Source organism: Apium graveolens, unplaced genomic scaffold, assembly GCF_009905375.1.
Source record: "Apium graveolens cultivar Ventura unplaced genomic scaffold, ASM990537v1 ctg7199, whole genome shotgun sequence".
Taxonomy (NCBI): Eukaryota; Viridiplantae; Streptophyta; class Magnoliopsida; order Apiales; family Apiaceae; genus Apium; species Apium graveolens.
This window is the reverse complement of record NW_027420122.1, coordinates 1-24,601: the sequence shown is the minus strand read 5'-3', so window position 1 is coordinate 24,601 and position 24,601 is coordinate 1. Positions and strand designations below refer to the sequence as shown.

At 33.9% G+C, this 24,601-nt stretch overlaps 1 protein-coding gene and 1 long non-coding RNA gene across 2 annotated transcripts; one reads left to right on the top strand and one right to left on the bottom strand.

Annotated features, from left to right (window-relative positions):
* Positions 1-870: 870 nt before the first annotated feature.
* LOC141703929 (E3 ubiquitin-protein ligase SINA-like 2) lies at positions 871-3,697 on the bottom strand. The gene is made up of 2 exons (XM_074507304.1): positions 2,849-3,697; positions 871-1,769 (listed from the first exon to the last, which is right to left on the bottom strand). Exons 1-2 carry the CDS (start codon positions 3,485-3,487, stop codon positions 1,110-1,112), a joined length of 1,299 nt encoding a protein of 432 aa, XP_074363405.1. The 5' UTR covers positions 3,488-3,697; the 3' UTR covers positions 871-1,109.
* An 8,666-nt stretch (positions 3,698-12,363) lies between these two features.
* LOC141703928 (uncharacterized) lies at positions 12,364-14,568 on the top strand. The gene is made up of 4 exons (XR_012567763.1): positions 12,364-12,808; positions 13,582-13,711; positions 14,127-14,234; positions 14,356-14,568. It is a non-coding gene; the product is annotated as an uncharacterized LOC141703928 (long non-coding RNA).
* The last annotated feature ends 10,033 nt before the right edge of the window (positions 14,569-24,601 follow it).

Below are 24,601 nucleotides of genomic sequence, written 5' to 3'. Positions count from 1 at the left end.
TAATTTAAATTTTTTTAAAGTTTGGATCAATTGTAAAATATTTTTTTAGTCTAGTTGAATATTATATATTACTTTTTTTAACTCGGTATCAATACTATAATTTTTGAAATCAGACTAATATTATTTAATATTTTTTCTTTAACACATGTATAATATTCCAACCAAATATAATTAATTATATTTAGTTTTCTTTAAATTTTATTTTAACGCGAATCAATGATATATTTTTGTTTTTGCGTGGATGAAAATTGTAAATTATTCTTTTTTATCTTGAGGCCGTTATACCGATTAAAAAAAATATATTTTAATAGTATATATGATAATAATGTATATGTATATATAAATGTACAATAAATATTATATTACCTAATTATAGTTTAGTTAAATAATAATTAAATTTGTCATTATAATCTGATCCAGATTTATAAAATATAATAATATATTTAAAAATATACTTTATATTAAAAGTAAATAAAAGTTTGGAAGACACGAACACGAATTGTTGTAAAGAAAATCTGCAAAGAAAGTACTTCAGTCTCCAGCATAGCATTAATCACAATATATTTTCGAGTTATTAGAATCATGTTGCATCTCCATAGTATTACCTAGATAGTGAAATTTTACGATTGAAATCCAAATTCGAATATCCCCTAAAATAAATGGATCAGGATATGAATCATGGCTGATCCGATTTCATTGACAGTCGGGTATGATATCACAAATGTAGCAAGAAACCCCAACGTCAAAAAACATATTTCAATGTTTTCATTCTTTGACAAATTGGATTTATAAAAAAAAAATTATAGGCATTGGATGTATAAAAAAGAAGACAATCTTTGACCATTAGCTAAAATCATCAAAACATACATCCCAAATAATATTTGATATCACAAACATCAAACATATATAGTTTGCAAAACTAGAGATAATCCTTTTGACTAACAAACGATTATCTTAAATTTCTAGGGAAGGGGTTGACAATAAAAAAAATGCCAGAGATCTTCCTCTCAACAGTGCCTCTCGATGTCCTCTGTATAAACCTTGAATATGGAAGTCATGGCGTACGCACCATCATAATGACTTGAAAACTGGCTGAACTGCTTTTCAAGTCAATTTTCACCTTTTCTACGGATGCAAACCTGAATTTTGCGATCCCATGAAGGACCAAAGAAAACATTTTGGACCACAAGACCGGCTCTCTCAGGAAGGTCCTCCTTCCATTTTGGCAGTCTGGGTACCAATAAAGTAATAAAATTGGAGGAGGTGTCTCGGTTACGTGCTTCCAGTTCATATGAATACTCATTTTGTAAACAGCTCGGGCCCATACAGATTATATTAGCAACACCTCCAATTTCCTGAACACTGTAATTAAGGATGAAAAGTGTGTGGTTATTCTCTTGAAGGAATTTGTACTCCGTATTTCCACTTACATGAACAGAAAAAGAAGAGTCAAACGTGAAGCGTGTGGCTGATGCTGGGTGCTTGCTGGAAAAGTGCAGATATAAATCCTTGTTGGAACCATCAAAACCACAGCCAGGAAGAGGACAATAACAAGCTTCATAGGCGCAAGATCCCATATGCTCACGTTTCATGCTGTATGTCACTTTTTCTTTGCATCCATACTTGCTATTCGGACAAGTGATTTTAACTGCTTCAAGAACCTCCTCCAATCCATAGTTACGAATATAATCAATCGGCAAACAGCAAGTAGGGCATTTGTTTTTATGGTTGTTGCGACATATAGAACAGGAAATGTGCCCCTTGACGCACTACAATGTATTTCAACAAGCTAAAAATGTAAGAGATTATACACCACATATTTCATTTAGTAAACAATGCAAATGAAATGAAGCTTAGAATTGCAAGGAATGGTAAGTTTCTCAAGGTTTTATATTTTACTAGAATAATATACAGAATGCAGTCAAGTTACCATATATGTATAAAAAGGTCGAAAGGTCATGATATGTTGTGATATTTGTATAACACAAGCAGCAAAATTTTGCAAAATTACTCTACAAAGTTAATTCAAAGAAAGAAACTATGACAAGATTGTAATGAATAATTTGGAACAATAATAATGAAGTCAAAAACTACTCGGCAAACAAGTAGAAAAAGTTGTGTCAGGCTTTTGCAACTAAACATGTCAACCGTTCATGGACCAAACCTGTCAAACTTATGTAGCATTATGCTAGACTTTGCATATTTCATACTAATATTTGCAAAGTGAACATTAGAATCCTAGTATTATTCTAGTATCTGCACATTGCTACAACCAAACTCTATGAATGTAAAAATTACAGACTTCAGATAAACTAGACTATAATTTACACCTCTCAGTCATTAGTTTATAACTATATATTATCAAAGAAATTAGTTTGTTATAACTTTATAAATATTTCCCAGCGGCATCCCAAATAGTAACAACAAATACAGATTGTTGACCTCAAGGGCTCTACATATGGGTGGCAGTCCTATGCACCTATAATTGGCACGCCCACAAGAGACACTTATTGAAGAATCTGTTAGGAGCAATGGAGTACAAATAACAATTCTATCCAGTATGCCATTTTTTAATCCTCTAGCCCTCAATGACCTTAATTTTTTGGCTTTGGTGGCAACAACACTGCAACATTTTAAAACATCATGCCTAAATTTAGAGTTAAACCCATGTTATCAGCTGGTAAATTAGTTTTCCTTTGCCCCTAACCAGAAGACCCCCTCATCTGACTATAATTGACCATTGAAATACTACTTCAAGGTCAACAGCTAGAAATATACCATAAAACAAGAACCTAAAGACTAAAATTGCTTGATAACATAGGGGAAGGGAGGGAGGACAGGGAGAGACCTGGTAGACAGGGATGTTAAGAGCTTCGAGACAAATACAGCAATCCAACATATTAGTGTTTTCAAGGGTTGCAATATTTCCACTTATTGTTCCCTCAGTATCTGCACTTCTAACCACCATTGTTGCTGCTGCTGCTTCTTCATCTTCCTCGTGCCTTCTTCCTCTCCCACGACCTCGCCCGCTACCACGAGGTCGACCTCGTCCGCTGCCACGCGGTCGACCTCGTCCACGCCCTCGTCCTCGGACTTGCGCTCTTCTTCCTTCTATAAATGAATTATCAAATAAATCGCCGTCTTCAATAGATGTGAATACAAAGGGACTTCTGGTTAAATCGTAACGCCTCCGTCTTGCGGCTCGAACTCCTCGCATTACCAATCCTCCTCCGGTCCTGCCTCCTCCTTCTCCTCGGGTCTGGACTCCTCCTCCCGGAGATTGTAATCCTCCTCGGGTCCGGCCTCCTCCTTCTAGAGTTCCATTTCCGATGCTCTCACGTCCTCCGATTTGAGCTTCTGCTGATCCGCTTGTTTCTTCCACAGATGGATCAGATGGATCAGCAGATGAAACATCATCTTGAATAGGTGTATTCATATAATATTCATCTGTTGATGAAGGTGAAGAGTCGAATGAGGAGCTCTCCATTTCTTTTTCCTGTATCTATCTCACTCTCTTTCTTTGCGGCTTCGGTGACGGCAAGAGATGAGAATTATATATATTTTCGCCAATTAGGGTTCCTAATAACGCTTGTGGATATCCGCTATTAATCTTGTTGTTCTAGCTATTGGGCCACAATATCCATATATTCATTCAGCCCAACTTTGCAAAGCAATCCACAATTTCTATATATATTTCACAATCTCTACATCACAGCAAGCGATGCGAGTTATATATATTTTCGCCAATTAGGGTTCCTAATAACGCTTGTGGATATCCCCTATTAATCTTGTTGTTCTAGCTATTGGGCCACAATATCCATATATTCATTCAGCCCAACTTTGCAAAGCAATCCACAATTTCTATATTTCACAATCTCTACATCAAAATTCCAGTTTTGTATAGCACTTAACGATCTTTTCACCCGAGCTATAAAACCCTCACCCGACTACATAACTAGCACACCAATCAAAAGTTGAAATGTACGTATCAATTATAATTAAAGAACAGGCAATGAATTTAAGCGAGGGAGACAGTGAAAACCTGGTAGACTTGAAAGCTGAAAGGCTCGAAACTTTCTCGATTGCACGAAGTCGTTGGAAACAACTGATTATACTGATATTAGTGATGATAACCAGGATGAACAGCTTAGTTGAGGAACATTTCCATAATTTTCTGAATGTATCTTAGGGGGTTGTCTTTGGTAGAGATATAAATTCAAGAGTCCATGTGTTTAATGTCTCTTGTAAAACTTCAAATTTGAGTTCCTATAATTTCTCAAACAAACTATTTTAAATTTTCTATAGGCACAAAATAAGCACAAGCTCAATTTTATTTGGTGAATAGGTGTGAATGCAGGGTCCATTAATATTAAAATCGATTTCACCAATGAAATAAGTCAAACTCTTGAGAATTTTATGTGTCCGTGGCACACCATAGAAATGACGAATTACCACAAAAAATACTAAAATTGGAATGTGGAATTTTGACTAACTGTGTTGTTGAAGCAGTCCTTGAGCATGAAGCCAATGTGAGGTATAGAGTACACATTCTGTAGGTAAGTTTGTGCACATATACTTTTGGAAGCATGCAAAGGGAGTTCCTTAATCTTCATTACATCATTGGAAACCCTTGAAATATGTGAAAGATATCCATCATTATGGTTATGGCTGGAAACAGAAAAGTATGAAACCATGCAGCTGGGGTCTGCTAACTTTATCTAAACACTGACAAATTTATGATTTATCTAACATCATGAATTGTTTTTCATGACATAGCAGCTGCACTATTATTGACACTCCAGGTGTTGGCGACAACATGCACTATTCACCAGTGGTGGAGCCAGAAATTTATAGATGTGGGATTAAAATAGAAGAAAATTTTTTATAGCTTATATATTTCTTTAAAAACTTTGTTCTAGTGGGGGCTAAGACAGTTTTTGTTAAGTACTTATATGTATTCTTTTTAAATATGAAGTAGTTACATATAAAATTTCCTATGTGGCTCTCCTATTCACCATTCATGGACGACGTGGATTTAATGCTTTTTGTAAGCATTTTATCTTTAACGATGCGACGTATCTGATTTGTAATGCAATGTCATTCCATTAACAGTTTGGTATTAAATATTTTACAGTTTGGTATTAAATATTTTACTATGTATTTGCCACTGACTGCGGCTTTTTAACTAGGGATTAGATTTGAAAGCTATATTACCCTTTTTTATGTAGTTTTTGCAATTGGTGACCTAATTGTAATACCTCCGCATCTAGATATTACCCTTTTCTCCGTAGTTTGTTCAACTGGTGACCTAACTGTAATACCTCCGCATCTCTGTATACGATTGCCTTTATAGTTATGCTTGTCTTTGTCTTTGAACAGAGTGGTGTCATCGATTAAAATATGAAATCATACTATTCAAATTTATAATCTGAGCCTAAAAAAACAAATCATGTGATTGCTTCATCTGTAATCATAGGGGTGAAAATTTCAATAAAACTAAAATCAGAAAGAGAAAAAATAAGCAGCAGATCCCTAATGGCTTTTATGTTACGAACATACAACAAATCAAAGTCTAAGCAGTTTACGATCACAACATAAATGGTTTGCAACACTCGGAAATGAATCATCTTAAACAAATGATATCTTAAAACTCTATTACAGGGCTTGACAGAAAAAATGGAACAACTCTTTCGAAGTTCCTGACCTCAATTTAAACCTTGAATCTGGAACTTAGGAAGTGTGCACCATATATATCAATGACTTCAAGAACTGACTGGACTGCTTTCAAGTGGATTTTCACATTTTTTTTCTGCGAATGCAAACTTGCATTCTGTAATCCCATGTAGAATAAACTATATCTTTAGGGATTACAAGGAAATATTTTAGCCGTCTACGCTACTTGATAACTCTGATCCACGTCGGGTCCTTCTGATGCCGCTCCTGTACCCTTCTTGCGGTGTAGCTGCGGTTGGGTGTCTACAAAACAACACTGGAGGGGGGATTTGAACCTCGCGGCGCCTCCGGTGTGAGAATAAGAACTCGCTTTTGGTTGATGAAGATGAAAATGCAAGGTGGTTGTGTGTGTATGAGTGTGTTGAAAAGAGTGATTAATCTCTTCCTTGGACTATTTATAGCCCAATGATAGGGTTTAGAGGTTTGTAGCTTTTGGTCGTTCGTTGTTGGGACTGGAGGAGGCCTGACTAGAATGGATGCCTTACACATGTCCCAGTAAGGATTGTCGAGGAATGTTCCAACGATCTTTTGACACGTACCCTAATTATTCCCATGATTGATCATTAATAGCTGTCATTGTCACGTTCCTGGACTCGTGCCTCCCGTGTTGTATTTTAGTTGGGCATTCTAGAATAGGTGACGCGGGGATACTTGGTCTCGGGTTGTACATGAGCCGGGCCCGTTCGACCCCGAACTAGGCTCTGGAGCTGGACCTAATCGGTCTCGGAGCTGGGTTCAGTGAGTTAGACCTAACCAGTCCCAGACCGAGTGGTTTAGGACAAGGGTTGGTACTAGAGCCGGACCTAACCGGTCCGAGATTAAGTCATCTAGACTCGGGTTCGGTGAGGGTCTTATATATATCCTATCACTACTTTCTTCTAGTTCATATGAATTCTATAAGCAGCTCGGGACCGTACGAGTTATATTAACAACAGCTCCAATTTCCCGGACACTTAAATTAAGGATGAAAAGTGTGTGGTTATTATCTTCCTGAAAGAATTTGTACTTCCCATTTACACTTAAAGAACTAAAAACGAATATCCAAACGTGAAGCATGTGGCTGACTGGGTGCCGATAGAAATCCTTGTAGAAAGCATCAAAATCACAGTCAAGTTGAGGATAATTACAAGGTTCATAGGCGCAAGATCTCTCATGCTCACATTTCACACCATAGCTCAATATTTCTTTGCACCCATACTTTCTATTCAAACAAGGGACTTTCTATCACGATGCTCCTCCATGATAAGGCAAGGAATATCACTGATCGACAAAAAGTAAGAAGGGCAGTCGTTATTATACTTGCTACAACAGCTGGAACAAACAGGGTGCCCCTTGATGCACTACAATTTAATTTAACAACCAAAAAAAAACATATATATGGATGCAATCATTACACACCACATGTTCATTTAATAAACAATGAAAATGAATGAAAGCTGATTGCAAAAATTAGTAAGTTTCTCAAGACTTTTCCATTTTACTAACATAATTTACACAACACAACACTACTAAAAAAAGTAGAATAGACATCGGCTAAAAAATGATGTCTATGAACAAAAAAATCCGATGTCTTAGTGGGTGATATTAAAGACCCCCATTTAACATCGATTTTATACTGATGTTCAAGAAGACATATAACATTAGTTCTTAAAGATGTTAAATTTCTAATGCATATCTAATCTTTATATATTATCACAATATGATATTTTTATCAATTTAAATATATGTGGGATAAGCAAAATATTTCCATTTACCCATTAAAATGATGTTACTAATACCAGTAACAACGATTTTCAAGATAAACCGATGTAAAAATAACTTTTAACATCGGTTCTTTATTTCAAACCAATATCTATGGGTGACAAACTGATGTCTATAAAGCTTAATATTATCGGTTTTCTGTTTTAAGATATTTTATTATTGTAGTATTTAACATCAGTTTTATTCGATATTACTGATATCAATGTTCCAGTAAAACTGATGTATTAAGTTTTGATAGACATCGGTCTTTTATTAATGTACATTTTATAAATATAAATGCCAAAAATTTGCCCAAGAAACTCTCAAAATTAACTACTACTTTATATCAGTTGTCTATATATCTCACAACCAATATCCAAACATCAAGTACAACATTTTTATCTAATCCTAAAATCAAATACTATACATATTCATCCATCTATTATAATTATTAATTATACACTAGCTACAAGCACTAGTATAGAAAGGTCCTTCTGCGTCGCACTTTTTGCGTCGGTTGAATATAGAACTGACGCTTAAACACACTTCGAGCATCGGTTGTAATTTTAACCGACGCCTGAAGGCATTTGTGCATGATCTGTTGCGTCGGTCATTGATACAGCCGATGCTTTTGACAATTTGTAGCGTCGGGCTTTAAAACGCCGACGCCTAAAATCACATATAGCGTCGGTCTTTATAATACCGATGATGTAGCTTCTACCTACAGCATCGGCATTTAAAATGCCGACGCTGTAGGTTTGGTTTAAAGCTTCGGCTTGTAAATGCCGACGCTACAAATTTGGTTTAAAGCGTCGGCATTTAATTGCCAACGCTGTAGATTTGGTTTAAAGCGTCATCTTCTAAATGCCGACGCTATAGGTTATGATTTTTTTTTAAATAATTTTTAGAAAAAATTTAAATAATACAAATTTTAAGTATAGTTATAAAATATGAAATAGAATTAATAAAATTATGGATGGGAAATTTTTAAAATCATTAAAAAAATAGTAGAAAATTAAATATCTATGATAGTATATATACTAAACTCTAAATTCTTTTAAAATATAAAAGAAATTAAATAAAATAATTTTATAATTATAAAAGTATTGATATTTCACCAAAAATTCTAACAATAAATTAACTAATTAATTTAAATATTAATAATTAGTAGATTTGAAATATTAGTTTTCAATTTTTTAAAATTAATTGAAATTTTAATTTTATATAAATAAACACACAAATATTAACAATCAGTGGATAATGCACTAGATGCAAATACTCCCCCGGCCGGGTCCATAATACATGTCTTTTTTTTAAAAATCTTCCATAATAATTTTTTTAAACATAAATAATAATTTTCATCTTTACCTACATTAATTATATTGTATATTATAATGAAAATTAATCATATAATATATAATTGTGTAGAGAATAGACATGTACAAGTATTGTGCGATAATTAATCTCCAACGGAGTATTTTTTAAAAAAATATTTTGAAAAATAAAATTTAAAAATAACTAACTTACTACAAAGAAACTAATAAATAATATTTTTAAAAGCATTATCATATATATGTTACGAGTGTATATTTATTTATCTGTAGTTAGTGTCGGGTTTTAAAATATAAATTATGAAATTTTTAGAAATATAATTTGTAGTTATGTAATTTAATAATTTTAAATTTTAGTAGTTATTTGATATCTTTAATAAATAAATGAAAAAATCTAATTAATTTTTTGAAGAATATTGGTATATTATTAGTACAAACAAGTATTATTTTAAAGTAAGTCTATAAGTATTTTAAATATTTAAAAAATATTTTTTTTATTAACAAAACAGAAAGGGACTACCCTGTTCTTCCCCGCAGTCTTCTTTCCCGTTAATCTCTATCTCTCGGACTTAATTAAGAGAGAGAGAGCGAGACAGAGATCATTTGTGAGATATTACTGGTTCGAATTCTACTCTGTTGTTTTATCTTCGTATTTCTTTAAACATATTACTATAATACACACACATACTTATGTTTGTATGTATATGTATGTATAATATACCGTTTTGAACTTTTGATGCTCAATTAGTTGATTAACTTGATTACGAAATTTTATTTTAAAATATTAACACCTATAATGTACCTGTACAATATTCAATATATCATATACTGTATAAATTAAATTAATAATTAATAATTAATTAATAATTAATAACTTAGCAATATAAGAATAATATTTTCACTCCCACTTGAGGAGATCGTACAAGACTCTCAAATACACTCTATTGCATATACAATCTCTTTGCTCCCGATCAACCCCTGCTCGGCTCTCCCCCGCTCTTGATCCTCTCCCTTATCACAACTGCACAACGATTAATTCCAAGAAATCAGTTCCCTTCTCACTGAACTTATTGTTCTCCAATCTTTTCTAATTGATTTCTGGGTGCTGGGCTTCACCAATTGATTATCGGGCTTCACCAATTAATTGCTGAATTTATAGCTTGAGTTCACTACTTGATTTCACTTCTCTCTATCGCTCAAGTTAGGGTTTCTCTGGTATGTATGGTATGTATATATCGTAGATTGTTTATAAACCGTAAAGTTGGGGCTTTTTCTCAATTCGACAAATATAATAAATATTTCCCATACTAATAACGGAACAACTCCAATACACAAGCATTATGTTATAGACAGGGGATTTATATCTAGAAATGTCAGTTAGCTTAAGTACTAGTATTTAGCACCTAATTTTATAGAGCACAGGATTCAGATACGAGTTTAAGCAAACATTCTAAGGGTATCCATTAGATGATGTAATTCTTAAAAGTAAAAAATCTAAAAAATGACCAGCTATTTCTTCGACTGTCAATATTTGACTATCAGTAGCTCATGATCAATTACAACTGATTTCATTTTTAATAATGCAATGATTCACTATATCCCCTGATTTAATCTGATTGACAATGACCTACTGATTTAAATCTGATTTTAATGATACCCGGAAAATGCAGTAGTAGTGAAGAATTCTTAATTTACGTTGAGATTTCATAATCAAAATTTCTTGGATATCTGGTTGTACAAATTTGGCTGAAATTCATAAATTTATTGCAATGTTTGAGAGTTTTATCTTCACTCAATCTAACATATTTTATAAGTCCGAAAAAGCTTACATATTTTATAGACCGAAAAAGCTACCTGAAAGTATAAGTAAGCTCAGATCCTTTAAATATAAATATATCTCTCTGGTTGCTCAAGCTTATCTGAGTTCCATACGCCTTGAGGTTTCTATACTCACATTTTAATGACTATGACAATCTATTTGAGGGGTCATCTTTGGGTTTTTTATAAATAAATTAAATATACAAATTTAGCATACTGTAATTTTCAAGGTTTCCATCCTATCTTTATTGTGATTAGGCATAAGCAACTTTGGGGAAACAATTTATTTCTGGAAGCTGGTTAAAAAATTAACTACTTTGAAATGCCATCTTCGGTTTTGTATATATAGGTTAAACAAAGGAATTTTTGCACACTGTCAGTTTCAAGGTTTCCTTTCCATCACTGTTGTGATTAAATGTAAGTACCCTGCGGAGAATAATGGTTCCAGCAATATGATGTAGATACCTTACCAATAAAATCTACCAAATGTCAAAAGTTGCAACATTAACTATTAAGAGAACTTAAGGTTGATACCTATTAGTTAATTATTGAAATTGATTCCAATTTTAAAGTTGATCCAAGTTAGGCTTTTTAACGGGTGACTTGATATGCCATGACACAACCTTTCTTGTAATATTGCCCTTTTTGGCCTATTGCTTTTAAGGCTGACTTCTTAAATTTAAGAGCATAGAGGAAATACCAGCTCTAAGAGTAGTGTTGCTCATTTAATTAATACAAGTCATTTCTTCTGTTTTCATTTAATTTTTATGTATTTTGCCACTTTGGCAGGTGACTTGGCAAAAGGAAAAATAGGACTTCCTTCAGAGTGTAAGTTGTATCACATTATTACCTAGGACATATCTAGGTGATTTAAGTCCTGCTAGTGGTCGTCACATTCAAATAGTATCTGTTTATAAGCTCTAAGTTAGTTGCTGAGAAAACAAATGCAGCTTATGCTCAAAATATCAAGACTTTGAATGATGAGGGAGTGTGGCTTACGGTTTAAAGTAAGGGCATTATTAAGTTTTTAAAAGTAAACTTGAATCCTTTTTGCTATCAGTAAATTTAATTTCCTTATGCATACCAAATTTCTAGATGCTTGTATAATGATGACTCTTACAAACATTTGTTTGACTTCTGTGGTACATATTCATTTAATAATGCAGTAAATATTATTATTACTGAGATATTAAAGATAATGTATAGTCTTTTCAGTCTATTTACTTAATCTATTGATCCACTTTGCTGTTAAACTTTTGTTTAATGTTATCTCTTCCTTTGGTAAACTGCAACGACGATTTACGTTAAATAATTTGACTTCTGGGATTCCCTTGCACCCACGTCTGCAGTTCTGTATACAAATTGATTATCATTATTCTCATATGGCATTTAATAAGTCAAAGCCAATAACAATGGAAAGAATCAGGAGAACTAGAAGGGATGCATAAGAAGAAAACAATATTCATAATGACTGATCTAATTTATTGCTTCTTTAGACTCTATGAATCAAGTTAATGCTCTTTGTATTAACAGAAAAAGAGGTTTCTTCTTTGGTATATTTTTGAATTTAGAGTGTATGTGTTGTTTCTTTTCTATGTTGTATGTTTCTTTTCCAGTGCCCATCTATGGTCTCTGCTTTAGAATTGCCAAATGTTATATATGGGTATCACAATATCACCGTTGATAAAATTAAAATTAAATAAATAAATATTCTATGTAAAATTAAATTAATTTTACTCAAATTAAGTAAAAGTGTTATAGACTTATAGTGATCCTCCTTCTCCTTCAAGATTTAAGCCATCTTGTTTTACTGTTGTTAATGATGTCTGGGGTCTGGGGTCTGGTCCTATTAAGAAGTAGCTAATGACATTTGATGATATTGAGGGCTTCACTGTGTATGGAATACAACCAACAATCTTGATTATCAATATATACATTATGCCATCTGAAAGACAACTAACAAATGATGTTTGTACACGGAGATACTATCCGAAGGTGTTGCAGTTTGCAGAAACCAGTGATGGTAGCAATAAATATGCTAGAAAGCATGATTGATCGTGGCACTAACAAGTGCAGAAATATCTGACATTGCTTATTGGAAGTAATTGTTCCAAGATCTCCGAGGCATCTGGTTAAAGTGGATAAACTGTCTTGCTTATTGGAAGTAATTGTTCAAGAACAATTTGGTAAGTCCACATTTGATTGATCTGGATATTAATTTTATATTTTCCATAAAACCTTTTATAGTATGGCATATAGTGGCATTGAGAACTGAGTCAAGTCTACCCGTAAACGATAGTTCTGCTAGACAGTTCATTAAATATAAGGTTTACAAAGTCATTTCCTTTCTTTGGTTTTGACCTAAGTATAAGATCTTATACTTAGGTCAAAATTAAAATTTTCATTTTCCCCAGATATTTCTCCTCTCTGTCTCTTTTCCTCTTCCACTCACCCCCTTCACCTCACCCACTCGCATCTCTCAATTTTCCCTCTCCCTAATCCCCACTCTCAACGCACTCATCTCTCAAACACACTAGTTGTCTATGTAACATTATGTCTGTTAGCAAAAGGATAAACCTATAGTGTTATAAGCCCCATCTTTCAGTAACATACAATATTAGTATCTCTTGTCATGACTAGTTGGCCTCTTTTTACATGGAGACCTACTTAATTAAACTATAAAATCTAAAAAGTAGAAACTATTAACCAGTAACTTCATTTAGACCAGGTCAGAACGGTATCCTGATACAGTATAGGTTGTGTTTCAGAACTTCAGTCTTCCATATATATATTGGTCTTTCTATATATTTACTATAGACGGATATCCAGCATTTTGAGATTTGAGAAGACCAAACTAATTATATTCACTGTCGATGTTTCAAAAATGAGTATATTCTAACTAGTAAGAGTTCTGTTAGCTATTTATCTGTATAAATGGTTTCCTTTTCAATTGGTGTAGGTATTTCTACTTGGCTAAATCTTACAATTTGGATGGAAAGAGAGCCGAGGTGTATTCTTTGTACCGTCGTGCTTGCTCTCTTACTGATACTTCCCTCAAGAGGCTTCAAAGTTCAACCACTGTTGATCAGGTTCGTACTCCCAAAGAACTCCATTTTATGTTGTCATGTGTTCATGCATTGCATGTCCTTCCAAGATAATAGAATAAGCTGTTTTGATTTAATCTAAATATGAGGCGCATAGTTTTCAGTTTTCTGTCTTGAACATTTAAATGATCATTTATGTCACGGGATATCAGGCACTTTTTACGCCTTTGCTAGGAAACTTGCATGCGTCTTTATCACATTTCTTTGCAAAGTGTATAAAAAACTTGGAAAGAGTTGATCTAGTTGTTTGAGAGGGAAACAAGTGCCACTAGCAAATTTTGTTGTCTGAGAATGTAAGGATGTGACCTTATGTTTCTTAACAGAGATATTGTTTCTGAGTTTTACTCACAAGTATCAATAGATGATCTCTTTATATTATCTTTTTTCTTCCTTTTAGCAGGAAGTAGAAAATGTGGTTAAAGCTTGTATAAAAGTAAATGGTACGTGGAAGCCAATATAAGAGTAGCATATCCTCCGGTGGATCTTGGAAAACAAAAGTAAAGTATATGTATGGAGAAGCATAAAACCATTTCTTACCTTGTTATTTCAAATATTTAATTAAAATATATAATCTTCGTGTTGGTTATAATTTGCATGATTGTGAATTTATTATTTTTTGAACATTTCAGAGGAAAATGAGAACTGATGGTCAAGCATTTAAAAGCATCTCATGTTCGTGTCAAAAGACAAGATGTAGTTTTGCGATCTCGTTTTGCAGAAAGAAAAAAGGCGACTTGAAAATTTTAAAGTAGTTGTTAGGGGAGACACAATATGTGTTATTTTATCTGTAAGGGAACCATAATCGAAAGAGTTGGATGGTATGTGTAATTCAATATATACTTTTCTCCCACGAATGGTATAATTAAATTTTCTAAATTTATTGTAATTTATAATTTTTAAGTTGTACAATTTAATTTTCTGTTGTACTGTATTTTTGGGATATTAGTATTAATTGTATAATGGAACATGTTTATAGAAAATATATAAAATATCAATGGAAAATAGGAAAAAATAAATTTTTTGTGACAAAAAGCGTCGGCATTCTAGCTAACCGAAGCTATTGATGAGAAGCAAATGTGTCGGCATTTCTGCTAATTGATGTATTTGGTGAGAAGAAATAGCGTTGGTTAAATAGCACGACGTATATCATGAAAACCTGATGCATCGACATTTTAATCAACCGACGCAACAAGTGACAACCAACAGCGTCGGCATTTGAGATGATCGACGCAATTAATCAAACCAAGAACGTCGGTATTTTGTCCAACCGATGCTTAGCAATGCAACAAATAGCGTCGGTTATATATATAACACCAACGCTATAAGTTAACCTACAGCGTCGGTTTATGACCCTATGACGTGTGTTGCTTAACCGATGCAATTAATGTTTGTGTGTCGCTCATTTAACCGACGCTGTAGGTCCATACCTATAGCGTCTCCCACACTTACTTCGCCACTTGACCGACACCTTAGTGTTGTTTTGACCGACGCTAAAAGTCCAGTCTGTACTAGTGAAGATTCAACAACATGCAAACCTTCTTGTTCCAAGCCTTTGAACTATTTCAATGAGTGGTTCTAATTCTAAACTTCAAAATTTAAAATCCCCAAATTATGCGCTGGAAATAATTCTGCGCTAGGAAGGATCTGGTTGCTTAGCCTTTTGTTTCGCCTGTACAAATATCAAGCGTGTTTACATGCTTAGAAATTTTGGAATTCATACTGTATACGAACTAAGTTAAGTTTCACCACTAACCGGTTTAATTTAGATAAATAGAAACATAAAAAATAAAAGAAGGTAAGACATAGCATAAAATTTTATTTAGTAGCTTACTATAACTGCTTAGAAGAAGATGGATATTAAACTCCATACATGTGTGAAGCACTCAACAGCAGCTTGAAATTCTTTACGCCATAAAGCAGCATCCCCTTTTTTCTATGAGTTTATAGTTTCATGAATCTGATTTGTCCACATCTGAAATGACAGCTACATCCAGATAAAACAAACTAGTGAGAACATAAATTACTGCATAGAAAATTTGGTGGATATCAGAACATGCTATGTCTAAAACTGGTCCATTCATAGTTCAAGTCTTAGATCCCAAGTAAGAATGTAAAGCCAATATACAGGCAAGGAATTAACGAAAATATAAGAACATGTCATATTTTCAAATAAACTTCTAACAAGACAAAAAGGTATTTGAAAATGCCAAGTCTAAAACTGGTCCATTCATAGTTCAAGTCTTAGATCCCAAGTAAGCATGTAAAGTCAACATACATGCAAGGTATAAATGAAAATATAAGAACATGTCATATTTTCAAATAAACTTCTAACAAGACAAAAAGGTATTTGATAGGTTTAAGGGCTGAAAAATGAATTCTCTTTTAATATAAAGAGAGTGGACATTCATAGAGTTACATATCTTGTACATATTAATCATCTGATTTTCACCATTCAATGTTCCATCCAATTTTAATCATCTCCTTTTAATTTATCGTAGCTCCCTACAACAGATAACTATAAAGACCTTCTTTTACTTCTATATGTTCTCACCTAAGCGAATCCACCCACTCATAAGCAGATTATAAATGTTCAAACAAACTGGACTATTAAGGAACATTACAATAATCAAAGAGCTTAAGACTTTCCTATTTCCCAACATAACAAATGTTTTACAACCTTCTCTACTATAATATCCCCAGAACTACTCCCTACCATTAGTTGACATCTGAAAACTTACTAACACGACATACCAACTACAAATGAAACAGGAAGCAGGGTCTATGTTTCTATGGTCATGACAACAACATACACTAGCCATTTCAAGAACTATAATCCCTTAAGTTAGCAGCAGTAAGTATCGTGAAAAAATGAGCCCATTGTAGGACTTTCTAGAGCATTCATTATAAACACAACAAATATCATATAAGCTTAAAAAATAAAAAAATTACTAAGCTATATTCAAGATTCCAATGGCATAAAAGCACCCCCAATCACTAAAACTAAGCAAGTTGATTTCTATTACCCAAAATCTTCATTATTATCTCATTACCCACTATTCTCGAAAAGGTGTCGTACCTCAGCTTTCTTGAAGTGGGCATAAAGGTCACCTGGTTGAACCATATATTCTAAGAATAACAGATAAAAAAACATGCATATAGTCAATTTTCGAGTTTCTAATCTGACAACCTAAATAATCTAACAAGGATTAACAATTACTATATACATACTATGGGTAAATTGCTACATTTTCCAGTTTGGGCACAATTATTTTCAGACCTAGCAACTTGGCCTCGACCATCAAAGACACCACCATCAAGGCATCGATTTGTTGGAAAATGATCCATCCGTCCTGTGATTTGAGTTGGTTGAGGTCTACATGAGCCTTCAAATTTCCTTGAAACTCAACTGTAATGGGAGCTTTATAGGAACCGAGGAATGTCATCGGCCCAGAAGCATATTATCCTGGTGGAACCACTTGCAAGCACTTGTAAGAGCCTGTAGAAAAATCAAATATGCAACACAAATTTAATTTCATAAACTAAACATTTCAATACAATAATAACAATGATAACAATGTCACCTTATTACTAACATCCAGATTAGGAAAAATAAAAATGCTTGAATATGATAATGTAATCTTACTTATATATTGATCAAAAGGGAGCCTGAGATGACCACCCCAAATCGTCAATTGTCATGGATCCGAGCTCCCCAGAAAACCTAGACCTAACTGTAACTGTATGTGTCTCAACTTCCTTGGGCCCGACGACCGCCATTAGAGGAATCTTTTGTTTTTCAGCATTTCTGATGAGCTTCGGCAGACGCTCACCACTGCAAACTTCAGCTTGAATACTATTAGCTTTCATCTTTCTGGTCACCTCTTTACAGTAGTCCAACTGTAGAAAAGCACAACCTCTTCTTATACTAATATAACTTTTTGGTAAACCAAATAAATAACTTAAATCTTGTAAAAAATGTTTGGTAGATGGGCTGATGGAAGTTAAATGTATAATCATGCAAGAACTTACCTACATGTCTGTGACGGGCCAAATTCTAGCTTGAATTGGAGAAAGCCATAATGGAAAATCTCCAGCATAGTGCTCTATCAACACTCTGAAAAATTGCTCCAGGGACCCGAGAACTGCTCTATGAATCATGATGGGGCGCTTTTTTCCCGAGTCAGAATCAACATATGTAATGTCAAAACGTTGAGGTAAATTAAAATCAACCTACATATGAACAAGAACACTGATTTAACTAAGAACAACATATTATCTGTTTGCCAAAAGAAGTGCAGATTAAACTATACTAGTAAACAATTCAAAGAGCACAAAAATTCTCATTGCTACGCAAAAACCATTTAATTATCAATATCACTACAAGAAATCTGGCCATTTACGACGGGTTTTTTGAACTGAAATCGTCGTAATTGAGCCATTTACGACGGAAAAAATCATCCTTTTTGGTCGAGTAGTAAGTTCGTTTTTCGTCACAAGTTAAAATTACGTCGCAAGTTAGGAAGGAGGGGCCCACATACTCAATAAAATAATAAATCTACTTACGACGGAATTTATCGTCGTAAGATACTATAATACGACGAATAATAACGTCGTAAGTTATGAACTTACGACGGAAAAAATGTCGCTTATTACTTTACGGGACCCACTTTTAATGAAATAAAATATAATTTTACGACAGAAGAATTTATCGTAAGTTAGAAAGTTACAACAGAAAAAATGTCGTATTTTAGAAGGTGGGGTCTACAAGCCGGGAAATGAAAATTCAAAAAGAAAATTTAAATATGAAAATATATACATTACGACGGGATATATGAAGAACAACCATCGTAAGTTTGTTTTTCTAGGAAAATTATGACGGAATATTTGAAGAACAATCGTCGTAAGTTTATTTTTCCAGAATAACCAAATACTAATTTTTCAGTATCCAGCCATTTTCGGCTTCCAATTTAAATTCTAAACCTGCCAAAATCTTATGCAATCGCAAACTTAAAACAAACTCTAAACCTCGCAATCAAGTCATAATACATAATTTATATTAGTTATACCGTAAATCCATACTAATTCACAATCAAAAGTAGAAAGCAAACTAAAATTCAGTTTACAAACCAAATTATGTTTACAAGCACAACCTAGTTATCTTACAAACATTCAAATACATAAAGCTAATATTAACCCCTAATGACCACCACGAGGGACATGATCATAAAAAGAACCGCTCATGTCACGATCTTCATTAGTCTCGGTACTCTCGTCATTGCTCTCACCATCATCCGAATCATCTTCGTTAGCTCGGGCTTTCCCCTACAATACACACTTTAATAAGTTAGTTGTCGTATCTAATAAGAGACAAACTGCCATGCCGAATAATAAATTACAGTAAATTGTTAAGACTAAACATGATCATATAAATAATAAATTTCTACATAATGCGAGTGGTGCTGCTAAATTTAATTCTGAATTAGAAACTTAAAATTAAAAAAATAATCAAAGGAATCACAACTTCATTGCCATCCATTCCGAATCAAGTGAAAAACACTTGCCCTTGTTTTCACCAGATAGGCAGATCTGTTGGAGTCGAGGTTTGTCCCTCAAACAAGGGCCCTCACCCGCTAACCCTGGCTATTACTTAGAGTATAGACCTTGTGACACCCAGATTTGGTAGAGTTCAATCTAAGTATAATAAAACACTTATACTCTATTTTATTGAATTGTTGATGTTAATTATAGCGTACCTGAACATGAATTCAGTGATTAAACTGAGCTTTTATCTATTTATTAATTTCAATCATGTGTTTGGAGTCGCGACTAAACATCAAGCAGCACCCGGATTAAGAATTACGAGTAGCATCCCAAATCATATTAAAGATGATTCACAATTTATTAAATTCAGACAATATTAAAATTGGGAATTACTATGAATTGTTTTTACACTTTTATACACTTACATAAACTTATGGGTCGCATAATTTGGAAGGTAATAAGGTTATTTTATTTGTATGAATGCCAACTTTTGTGTAATGCAAGAAAATTTATCATCATTTTATTATGGATAAAACTCGTATCTGTACAGGAAGATCATAATTAGGTTATGTGATTGATCATTGGTAGCGGTCCATATATAATTGTGTTAATTAAATTTTACCAACCAAGAATCCTAATTCCTAACCTCAAGTTTGTCCTCTTTAGAAGAAAAACTCTCACCAGCTCTATCTAAAAAGTCAAGTGCTTGGTGTTAATGGTGATGCATGCATGCTTTAAATATACTAAAAACATTGTCAATGGCTTTAATATATTTTATTTAAAACGAGACAGAGAGACTATAGGGCTCAGACCAAGACAAGGAGAAACATGTATTATTCCTCCCAATATCCCAGTCCATGATATTTATATAAATATATGATTAGGGATATATTAGTATTTGGTTGGGGGCTAGCATGCACCAGAATTTTATAAACTTGGTTGTTTTCTCTTTGGGTATTTCCCTGCAAGTGTGCTTCAAGAGCCTATTTGTGTCTGTTTTTTTACAATTTTAAATTGCATGAGGAAATGTTAATAATCAAGATATAGGAAATCAAGGTAATCTTTCATGGGTGCTAAGCTGGCCTGTTTAAGTTTCGAGTTAATTAGGCGGCCTTTATGTTTCCAGCTTCCAACAACTATTCAGGAATGATTTCAAGTGACGAGGCATAAAAAAAATTAATAAAACTAAATAAAAAATCAAATTGATCATACCTTGGCAGCTCCTGGTTCGTGGGTCTTATAGATATTATTTAGGACCTCCACCACAACCCTAACAAAAGCTTGACGCGTCTCTCTGGTAATAGGATGGTTCGGAGGTAGTGGGGAGTCTCCTTCCACCACTCCATGTGCTAAGAGACGAATCTGCTCGGGTGTCAACATATACTCTTCGGAATTGGCTCGAGCCTGGGCCAAGGTCTCATCCACGACACGCATGAACATTTCATCTTGTATGCGAGTCAAAGCAGATCTTCCAGAGCTTCCTTCTCCTTTCCGAGAACGTGGCGGACGTGCACCAGGCTCTATAACAACATAATGTCAATATATTATCATTGGGAAGAAACTATATGTAACAACTCACGCTCATATATTTTAAACATTTCCAGTCTATAAAAGAAATATACCGTAAATATTAGAGGCTCGAACCCGTGGATGTCCAAGAATTACGTTCTTACGAACTCCACCCACCGCCCCTACCTAGCTCTGAATTTGGGTCACCTTAGGATCAACTCCTTTCTTTCCACATATGCTAATGTAGCGCTGCTATAAAGAAAATAATTAGACACTGAATCTGAAAAAGAATAATTATGTCGGGAATTATACACATCAGTAATACTCACATTGTAATTGAATGGTTAGGGGTGTATTATTTTATTCAAATACACATCCATTTTAATTTATCACTTCCATGAGGCCTGAACAATTAAAAATTCTAAGAATTAATATATAGCTATTTTTAGAGATTATTGAGGCCTAAAATATTTTATACTGAGTTTTATAATTAATTAAAAATCAAAATTCAAAATCATAAATTTAATAATTTAAGAAGATCAGAGAGTCTGTGTATAAATTAGGCTTATCACATATTTTTTCTATAGGCAGGGCATCCATACAATACAGTAAATAATGGTGGGAATAATGGTGGGAATAATGCTCCGCTTCCCGGCTCTCCAACGAACTGAATCACATACTTTTGTGAAGAATGTTTCAAAGTTTTAATTATGAATGAAAATATTTTATTACTTACGTGATATAGAATGCCACTTCACGCATGTTGGTAAGAACATGATGTGCTGCAACATGTATGGAATCCACATCTAAATGGTAACATGTATATGCTCTGAGGAGCTCTACCTGATATGTAAACGCCTCGAGTTTATGTGGATCCCATGAGCGATCATCAACCACATTACGACCTAGCCAGTTGTGCGCTGTCTCAACTCCTGACTCAAAGTACATGAAACAGAAATGTGTCAACTCTTCATGTACATAATTTTCAGCAATGGAACCTTCAACTCGTGCTTTGTTCCCTACTTTTTGTTTCATTTTGCGTTGTAGTCTTTCAATATTATACATTAATCGTGATGGGACAGGGCTGTCGAGTCTGCACTCTTCGGGTAGATGAATGGGAAGATGCTCCATTGGATCAAACAAAGCTGGAAAGGATTTAGTCTCCAAAGTACAAATGATCCCAGCTATGTTTTTGTCCAACTGCCTAATATTTGATGCAAGTAGTGTAGTTGAGCACAAGTCCTTGAAAAAATTTGAAAGATCACAAAGTACTTTGTGTATGTCATCTGGAAGAAGTTCACGAAATGCAGAAGATAAAAACTTTTGCATAAATACGTGATAATCATGTGACTTCATGCCATGAAATTTCAACTTAGCTATCTTAAAACATCTCTTCAAGTTTGATGGGCAACCATCTGGAAGTTTCAATCAATGTACCCATTTACATAACAATTTCAGCTGATCTCGGGTGAGTTCATATCTATCTCTAGGCCTGTGTCTACCATTCATCCATAACTCTTTCATGATGCCCATTCCCTTTAAGTCTTCTCTTGATCATGTGGTATCCTTCATTTTGGCACTGTATAAAATAGTTTGAAATATGTTTTCAAACACATTTTTCTCTGTGTGCCTAAAATCGATAGAATGACATAGACGCAATGAATCCCAATATGGTAGATCAAAGAAGCTAGTAATATGTGTCCAATTGTGTGAATCCCCAAAGCCATCTGCCCTTTCTTTGTTATGTGGTTTCCCTGGTGGTGGAAATGTGATTCCAGCACACATGTTATGGACAATTTGACCTTTTCGTCGACTTCTTCGGCGCTTGTCTAGGTTCCACATATGTAACCCATAAAAGCTGGACTTCCTGCTGTGTGGTAGTTGCTTGGCTTTAACTTCACCCATACACACATGACAAGCCATCTTTCTGTGGGTTGACCATCCGCTAACCATACCCAACCCGGGAAAGTCACTGATAGTCCATAACAAGGCAGCCCGTATCATGAAATTGGTCTTCGTAGAAGCATCATATATCTGCACACCAACCTGCCATAAACTAATAAGTTCATCAATCAAAGGCCTAAGATAGACATTCAGATTCCTCCCAGGATCATTTGGCCCGGGTATTAGTAGTGTCATAAACATGTATGGATTCTTCATGAACATGGTATGTGGAAGGTTGTACACAAGTAGTACTATAGACCATTTTTAGTATACAATAAAAGTAGCAATACTGTACGGGTGAAATCCATCAGTTGCAAGACCGAGCCTTACATTACGAATATCCGCTGCAAAATCCGGATAGTTTTTGTCAAATTCCTTTCCATTCTTCTCCATCTGCAAGGTGACTAAGAACCCCTTCAGTCACAATTCTGTTCTTGTGATACTTCATATATTGGCTGTATGGGTAGACATGTACAAACGCTGTAGACGAGGAGTGATCTTAAAATATCTTAAGATCTTCCTCGGAATGGTATCACTCTCGCCATTAGTTTAATCTTTGTATCGGCTTACTCACAGTACTTACAATTTTCTAAATCTTTATCATCACCGTAGAACAACATACAATCATTCTCACATACATGTATTTTTTCGTATCCCAAGTTCAGCTTCTTGACCATCTTCTTGACAAACCATAATAATTAAAAGGAAGTATATGCCCTTCCGAAAACACATCTCCAAGTAAGAGGAGTAACTCATCAAGGCCTTATCACTACATTTATTATGATTCTTCCAATGTAGTAATCTAGTGACAAACTTAAATTATGTGTACTTGATGTTGCCCGGATAAATTGGTTCTCCGACATTACTCACATTGTATAAGAATTTAGATACTTGCTCGTTCGGCTCCTCGTGGACACTATTGACATATCCAAAATCTTCCCCTCTAAAGGCATTTTTCAACATCTCATATTCATACAATACATCTTCGCGATCATTCATTTCTTCATTTCGTGAGCCACTTCTTTTTCATGATAATGCCATGTGGTGTAAGTCTCAATAAAACCGAGCCGCATATAAGTGAAACTTGACATCGGAAATGAGTTAAAAGAGTTGATTGTTACATGTATTACACGGACATCTAATCAAAAGTTCCGGATCATTCGGTTCCTTGCTATTTTTTATTGCAAATGCCAAGATATCTTTAACCCCTTTATTAAATTCTCCCGTAAAACCATAACCACCGGGAATAATTCGTTTAGTGATCCCAGTAGTATCATAAGACATCTACAAATGAAAATAAAATGCTAAGTGAATAACATATAAGCACCCATATATATATTACATGTAAACATAAAAATTTAAATCACACATTTAAATGCATATAAAAAATATAAAAGATGACTAAAATTTAATACTTAAATTAAAGATTATAAAATTCGATGTTGTTATGTTATCATGTATTTTGAATGATATGAAGATATTTTTGTGAGAAAAAATAAGTGAAAAGAGTGAACTTTGAAAAGAGACTGTGATATTTTGCACATATTTACGACGGAAATAAATTTCCATCGTAAGTTTTAATAAAAAATATTACTTTTGAACAGTTAGCTGGTGGCATTTAATATGGAAGGTGGGAAAATTACGACGGAAACAGTTCCGTCATAAATACTACTTACGACGACATGATTTCCGTCATAATTTATAATTAAACGACGTCGTTATTGTAATTAAATTTTTATTATCCTTTTTGTAAATAAATTTAATAATAGAATAATAATGAAATATTTCAACTTACGACGAAATATAAATTCCGTCCTAAAGTATCTCATAGTTGACTGATTGCACATTTGACCATAAGTTTAATAATAAAATAATATACTT